At 34.2% G+C, this 8,596-nt stretch overlaps 1 protein-coding gene across 1 annotated transcript in view; it reads right to left on the reverse strand.

Moving 5' to 3' along the window:
* LOC149775978 (uncharacterized) overlaps positions 1 to 6,854 on the reverse strand; it is a 54,339-nt gene extending 47,485 nt beyond the window's left edge. Inside the window, exon 1 of the mRNA XM_089942562.1 lies at positions 6,600 to 6,854. Coding sequence (XP_089798688.1) covers positions 6,600 to 6,727 — 128 coding nt within the window. The 5' untranslated portion in view covers positions 6,728 to 6,854. The remainder of the gene's footprint in view (positions 1 to 6,599) is intronic.
* Positions 6,855 to 8,596: the final 1,742 nt, after the last annotated feature.

Consider the following 8,596-nt stretch of genomic DNA (forward strand, 5'->3'; position numbering starts at 1 on the left):
CACTCCCGCAAGTGTACACAAATATTCAAATACCCATATTAACTACTTTTACACACTGCAACCATTATCCAAAGTTATAATTCAATTCAGCAGTTGCAAAATCTAGAATATCGTATTAATAATTGCACTAGTTTACTACGAGGTAACCAAACAGCGAATTACAATATTAATTCTAACCACGAGCTAGCAATCTACATAATTCTTTACATAATCTTAGCTCATTTCTCAAATAGGCATGTAAATTAAACACTACAAATGTAATTCTACGTACCAACGATTCTAGTAATGCAGTATACATACTGCACATAATTACAAATGCAATGCCGTAATATTCTGCAAATTCGAGTAAATACCTCACTACCCTTTACGAAGCTTTGTCTTTCCTTAGAATATACATTATGACTTTAAGGATTGCTGGAATTAATATAACGTGCATTCGCAAATGCAACTCTCGAACTCTCTTTGCGCAAACTGGCATCTACAGAGCGAACTGTTTAAGGATCGTTTCCTGCAATCATCTGATGTAAATTACAAACCGAATGAATTGTAATAAATGGCATGAAAAGCACTTATAAAAATAATATCTTGAAGGCAAATGTATTTATTTACTTTCTGGCCTATATATTTTCAGGAAAAACGGAATCTGTACCACGATGCCCTCAAGACCCTACTGCTCCTCCTATATCCGTTGTTCGCATACCATGTCCCTTTGTAACGGGATGTGACCAGTTCAAAACTATGGTCGTTTTTATCATTAGAAGTCCTTTCTCCCAGAAGTTCTATCAATAAGGCGCCCGTAATATTCATTTTAGGTCGACATAGAACGTCTGAATATAAATTCAAAATTATGAAGGTTTTAATGTTCATTGAAAATCAGAAAAGATTAGATACGTCTGTAAAAATTGTTTTGTCATAGACCTGATTTGATCAAAACGTGTTTGATGTTCTTTCTATGTGCGAGTTTCAGAACATGATGTGTACGATCAAAATCGTCTTTGCTGAGTGGAGGAAATAGAAACTATCTGCCCTGAAAAAATGCACTTATTGTCAGGTCATTTGTCGATCGTTTGTGGGCTAATGCATGTGTAGTGGTAATAGTGAAAAGAAGCTGAAACAACGCTTTGAAATACGTATTGATAATTTTTTCAATCAATGAAAAGACACATTTCTAAAATGTGATATACGAACCGTGCGCTAAAACAAAAGCGAAATCTTGATTAGGATAAATTTATTATACTTTATGTGTTATTTATACTAAAGTGGATTTAGTTGAGCATATTTATTAAAAACAATAATTCTCATTAAATTAGACAGTAATGCAGTTTTAAAAGAAAGCCAGTGTTCAATAATTATATTTATGAAAAGTCTGTTTGTGTAATGACTATATTAAAACAGGATTTTTCTTACTTAAGTTTTGAGACTTGTATTGCGTCTAGGACAAGTTTTATGTTGAATCTACATAAGCTCATCAATGTTGTATCTTCATCAAAATTGTCTATGAGAAATCATTAAAACAAGAGTGTTCAGGTTTTGAGAGTTTGCAAAACGCCCTCGACAGGTCATATTATGGTGTGCTTTGGTATAGGAAGTGGAGAAAAGAGAGTACCTATAATAATCAGTCGGATTTGTAACGGCGTATAATTCAGTGTCATATGCAGCATGCATATAAAACAGAACATAGATTTTTAAATATTTTAATAAACATCAATATATATTGGTCGTAAAAAACAGAACGTATAATGCAGCAACGGATGCATTACGATAACTGCAACCAATTCTATCTGAAGAGGTATTTTTGCCACTTTAATTGCTTTTGCAATTTCTATCACAAATGAAAGCGTATTCTACATATAAAACAAGAAATCAACAGTTTCAACAAAGATATCACACACATCTACAAGTATTAATATTTATATTTTCAGCTACAGCAATAATAACAAAAGCAAATACCATAACAACCACTGCGCGTTCCTCTATTACAATTACTGGCTAAAACATCTAGTGTCCTTTAAACTACGGATTTTTCAACCAAGTCAGAATAAAACACATTGACATAGCTTAATAAAAAACTGTTACTCGGATTCATATAATTCGTACAATGTTGTTCGTAAGAGACCGGATTTACACGCTTTTGCTACCTCACCCTCACCAAGCTTCTTTGACGGTTACTGGAAGTAGTATAAGTCCCGCAAGGACGGAATTAATATGTCTTTGAGCCACATCGCAGAAATGTGTTGATTTCAGTTCGGTGTAAGTTTTAATTTGTTATGTATGCAGTATGCTCTTTTCCATCTGAAATGCCCAAGTCTAAAGTTTATGCTGTAGAACTAGGTCAGAGGCTGGTGACGATGATAGGTACACTTTTGAATTACTGATTAAATCTTATTTATATCAAATAGGAAGTTATGTTGTTTCATGAAAGAGATTGGTTTAGATAAGCTTGTATCTACGTATCCAGATCTAGTTACTCGCGGATACATTGAAATGACACCAGTTTCGTTCGTTCCTTACTCCAACATTGAAAAGAAAAAAAACCAATGTAAACATGCCTAGAACAAAATAAAATGAAGCAAAACAAGTAAGGCAAGTAATCAAAAAACAAAATAATGGTTATCAATGGAAGTTAAATGAAAGTACTCGCATGATTTAACGATACGACTTTCATTTGAATTTCATCTCATCCTCTATACATCTCTCCAGTACCTGTTTGGTTAGTGTTAAATATGGGTTTTTCATTCACAGTTCTATTCTCAATAAACACAAATACACCATTACATTTGTAAAAATAGGAAAAATAAAACATGTTCAGCGTTTTGGTCAATTAGTCAGTTAAGCGAACAATGTATGTTGTTGATTCTGTAAAAAGAGGTTTTGAAAGTAAAGAACATTAACTATGGGGTAACTTCGTCGCACAATAATTATCGCTTTTTTGACAGCAACGCGATATATTACATTCTTATAATCGTTTGCTGTTTCTCAGTCACGAAACAAATAATGTACGTTTAGCAGCCCTACATGGCACATACACTTTATTCTTTGCCAAAGTTTGACCTTGTTTGACACTGATGCAATGCCTCGCGCTTCTCTGACAGTAAAAGCGCATTACGATAGGTAATATTTTAATGACATTATTAAATCTATAGCGAGAGAAACGAAACCATTACATTTCAAACAAAGTAGTTGCTCCAGTCCACACTGACATTATAAATGTTGCAACATACTTAAAATTGTAAACAGTTGTTCACATAAATTTTCAAAACATTGACACGTGTGCTATATAACATAAACATGTTAATGTCTGACATTTACTAGGTTTATGTTTTGTATTACCATACATGTTCAGTGTGTATAGAAGGTTGTTGTGGCCTCAATATATAATTCCCATTCTGGTGTTGGAAAGTATGTGTGGGTGAAAGACAGTAAGATGGTGTCTGGTACGTAGAGGACATGGTGGTCAGTAAGACAGTATGTTAGTCAGGAATGTTGGGGGCCTAACCTGAAAGGCGGAGTGTTCCTAGGTAGAAATGACTGCTGGTAAGCAGGACAGATTGTTCGTCACTATCTGCGTGGTTGGTCAGTGGAGGTGGATACAAGTTGTTAACACCGTTTATTGGTCAGTAAATGAGTTTTTGGTGGTATGTCAAACATTTTGCTATGTTGATAAATCAGTAAATTTTCAGTATAATCGATATTGTGTGCTTATAAAAGTAACCGATGATGTACCTCTCGCAAGGTCTTTTCTCACTACACATTCTGACCTTGTTTGGCAATGTATCAATTTCGTGTTTTCTTTGTAGCATATGCTATCTCGTTAAATCAGTAAAACAGCAGAAAAGTTATGCTTTAACAAACTTAAGGCACACTCAAACTTTCTCTTACATCCAATCTTGAAGGCCTGTATTGTACGTATACCCCTTCAGGAAAACCCCCCAAAGCATAACAAATCAACCCCCAGCCCCAAACATAAAACAAACATGGTCGTTAACAAATCCAGCTGCAAGTACTATTTGTATGATAATACTAAGAACAAAAATAGTCGCAACGAATATTACTCGCATTAGTGTAAATACAATGTATTGTATTTGCGGCTTTTATGTTCTCAATGCAGTTGGAACCAAACAAATTGTCGTTGTTACTTAAACTTTGCTTCTAATATTCATATCCTTATTTTATTTAAGTTCACAAAGGGTTCAATACGTGTTTACACTGCCTGATCATGTTTTAGTAATGGAAATTGGAAATCAAAGAAAGGATAAATGCGATACATTTTTAAACCACATCATAAAGCATATGTTTTAATTGTTCTTAATCGTTTATCTGGTCTTTGTGTAATATTATCTTTTCCATATGAGACGCTCACGTCTAACGCGCATGTTGTATAGCTAGCGATATACCTAATGACGATGATATGTGAACTTATAGATATTGATGAAGTATATCTTTACTAGGAAGTTATGTTGTGTTGAGAGAGTCGGGTCTAAAATAGTTCCAAATCGTGCCGAAGCTTGCCTCTAGAAAATGACAAGAAAATAAGTGATCAAGGTCAAAAACTGGCTCAAATGATATCATTGTTGGCGCCGAAATGGAATAAATCGTATTAGAGAAAAATACCCCACAGGGAACTTTACCGGCTATGTTGCGTGGCTAATATGCATATAATTATAAGATATGCATCGGCCGAAATTTGTGACAGTGCAAACGAACTTGAAGATATATCCTATTTCAGACTTATGGTAGTTTTCTACTTAGGCCTAACCGAATATTAGCTTTACATTTAGTCATAACCTCTATTGTTGGAAGATGTGCCAAGATTTTATCAAATTTACTAAGAGAAAAGTTTTATATGTTAATGATTATTGATTTATTTAAGGATCTTCACTACCTGCGATGATGAAGTGATACGATTTCATCGCTGTTGCATGTTCATTGATTGACATCAAGAATAAACATAACAATATCATTTCCTGCAATCATCTGATTTAGATTAAAAACTGAATGAATTGTAATAAAGCGCAGGAACAACACTTATGCAAATAATATCTTAAAGACAAATGTATTTCTTGACTTTCTTGCTTATTGTTTTTCGGTAAATATGCAATCTGTACCATGATGCCCCCAAGACCCTCCTGGTCCTCCTATATTTGTTGTTCGCATATCATGTCCCTTTGCAAGAGAGTGAAACCAATGTAAAACTATGGTCAGTTCTAATATCAGAATTCCCTTTGTCCCCAGAAGTTATATCAATAAGGCGCCCGTAGTATTCTTTTTTATGTCGCCATAGGATGTATCAATATAAAGTCAAAATTATGAAGGTTTTGAAGTTCATTGAAAATCAGAAATGATTAGATAAGTCTGTCAAAAGATATTTTGTCGTCGACTTGATTTGATCAAAACGTGTTTAATGTTCTTTCTGTTTCAAAACATGCTGCCCACGATCAAATTCGTCTTTACTGAGCCGAGGATATACAAAATATCTGCCCTGTTAAAATGTCACATATTATCAGATCTTGTGCCGATAATTTGTGGGCTAATGCAGGGGTAGCTGTAATAGTTAAACGAAGTTGAAACAATGCTTTGAAATACGTATTAATACCTTTTACACTCAATGAAAAGATTAATTTCTGAAATAAAGTCTACGAACCGTGCGCTAAAATAAAAGCGAAATCTTGTTTAGGATAAATTTGTTATCCTTTATTTGTCATTTACACTACAGTTCATTTAGATCAGCATATCTATTACGAACAGCAAGTCTTAGCAAACTAGATATTAATGCAGTTCTAAAAGAAAGACAATATTCGCCAGTAATTCTATTTATGAAAAGTCTGTTTGTGTAATGACTATAATATAAAAGGATTTTTCTTACTTAAGTTTTGTGACTTGTACAGTTATGTGCGTCAAGGGCAATTTATATACTGAATCGACCTAAGCTCCTCAGTGTGGTATCGTCATTAAAATTTTCTATGAGAAATCATTAAAACAAGAGTGTTCAGGTTTTGAGTGTTTGACAAGACACTCTCGACAGGTCATATGATGGTGTAATTTGGTACAGGAAGTGGAGAAATGAGAGTACCTATAATGATCAATCGCCTTTGTAACATATTTTAATTCATTGTCACATGCTTCATGCATATAAAGCAGAATATACAATTTAAATAGTTGTATAAGCAGCAAGACATATTGGTCCAAAAAAGAACGTATAATACAGCAACAAATGCATTACAATAACTGCAACCAATTCTATCTCAATAATTATTTTTGCAGCTTTAATTGCTTTTGCAATTTCTGCCACATCTGAAATTGCAGTCTACATATAAAACAATAAAACAGTTTCAACAAAGAGAACACTTCCATCTACAAGTATTAATAGCTATATTTTCAATTACATCAATAATAACAAGAACAAATAAAATAACAACCACTACTCGTTCCACTAGTATAATTGCCGGTTAAAAGAACTAGTACTGCGTAGACTACGGAAGTTTCAACCAAGTCAGAATAAAACACGTTGACATAGTTTAATAAAGAACTGTTACTACGATAATATAATTCTTACATTGCTTTTCATAAAAGATTGTATTTATATGGTTTTGCTTACTCACCCTTTCCACTCTCCATTGACGGTTATTGGAAGCAAAAGTCCTAAAAAGGACGGAATCAGTACGTATTTGAACCACATCGCAGAACTGTGTTGATTTAAATTCAGTTTAAGCTCAAATTTGTTATACATGCAGTATGCTCTTTTCCATCTGAAACGACAAGTCTTATGTTTATGCTGTAGAACTAGCTCAGTCGCTGGCGACGATGATAGGTACACATTGAATTGCTGATGAAATGTAAATTGTTTCAACTAGGAAGTTATGCTGTTTAATAAAAGAGATTGGTTTAGATAAGCTTGTATCTAGGTAGACAGGTCTTGTGATCGACTCATGGGTACTGCAAATTATATACATCTTACACCAGTGTCGTTAGGTCCTTACTCCAACATGTAAAAGAAAGAAAGAAAAACAAAACCAACAAGTAAACACATACCTTGAACAAAAAATAATAAAGCAAAACGTGAAAAGCAAATATTCAGCAAGCACAATAATGGTTGTCAAATGAATTTCTAAATAAGGAACTTTAAGCGGATACGTGGGTAATAGTGCAATAAACTTTAGGATATTTGGATTAGCTGAACGTTTTATCTCCTAATCTATCACTCGCACGTTTGGACTAGCTAAATCGAGCCATTTTCAGATGCATATATACGAACACCCAGTACAAGTTGTGTTTCTTCACTATTAGGTTTTGAAATGGGGGTTAGGATAATGTTCGTTGATGAGTTGTTTTTTTTTTTTGTCGAATATAAGACTTCTTCTATCATCTAACAACGTAGTTAAAGGCAAGTGATGTTTTGTACCATCGGCATTGTATTGGTCCTAATAAAGCAATCGGACGACAAACATATAATTATCATGGGTTTTTATACTTAACAGGCTGTTGATAAATTTGTATTCACCTCTTTGATGTTCAAATAGTACCATATTTATACTATTGTATGTATAAGGTTTCTAAATCTAGCCCATTGTTCTGAGTTTTGAATTATGAATCATGGGTTAATGTTTCTCTCATAAACTACTACCGCCTGCCTGATTTGATTTGTCCGCAAAGACATTTTGTAATTTTGAAGTAGTAATGACGATTGACGAAAGCAATTTCAGAATAAATCGGATTCGACCCCTCCAGTGGCCTAGTGGATAAAGCGTTCGCTTCAGGTGCGCGTGGTTGTGCGTGCAAATTTCGGGACGTTTCATACCAAAGACTTTTAAGAATGGTACTAGCTGCTGCCTCGCTAGGCGCTCAGCATTAAGAGGTTAGTCTTAGGACTGGTCGGCCTAATCTCAGGTTAATGTGACTGTGTGGGACATCATGCAACATCCTTGGCTGCATCTGTCAGCACATAAACAGTGCATTATGTATTATTTACAAATGCTTTTGCTGTTTGATCAACCACCTAAGCTGTGTACTGCATCAGACGCTCGTGGATCGGTGGTCTGTCCGGGGTTTTCCAGGGTTCTTCCTCCACCAGTTATACTGGCTGAGATGTATAGCCTATCTCCTGCTAAAACAAGACGTTATATCCTACTAATACAACAATAACATCAGATATTTTATTAGCACAATAACTGAATATCGTCGGCTATTAACACATTACTGCATCACTCCCAGACCTAAGATGATTTTTAGTACAAGTGCATATGTCAGATTTCCATTCAGTGTATCTATTCACAAAATATTAAAAGTCAAAATGAGTACTCTCAGAAATACCTGTTACATGTATCAGTCAATTAATTAGTGAACTACCTCCATCATAACATATGCTGCCACCAACACTTATAAGACCTCCACCTCCTACAAATAAACTTTAAACATAAGTTGCCACAACATATACCAATAATTACTAATGTTTCAAAAATAGCTACAACAAATGTAGCAATTGTTACGTTTTTTGATCATCTATTATAAATGTCCACAAGAAAACCACGATAATGCCTAATACAAATGCAGAAAAATTAAATACAAGGAAAATGACTAAATTCATTAAATGATACGTTGA

This window comes from Sinohyriopsis cumingii, chromosome 18 (assembly GCF_028554795.1).
Source record: "Sinohyriopsis cumingii isolate HCF-2022 chromosome 18, ASM2855479v2, whole genome shotgun sequence".
NCBI classification, from domain to species: domain Eukaryota; kingdom Metazoa; phylum Mollusca; class Bivalvia; order Unionida; family Unionidae; genus Sinohyriopsis; species Sinohyriopsis cumingii.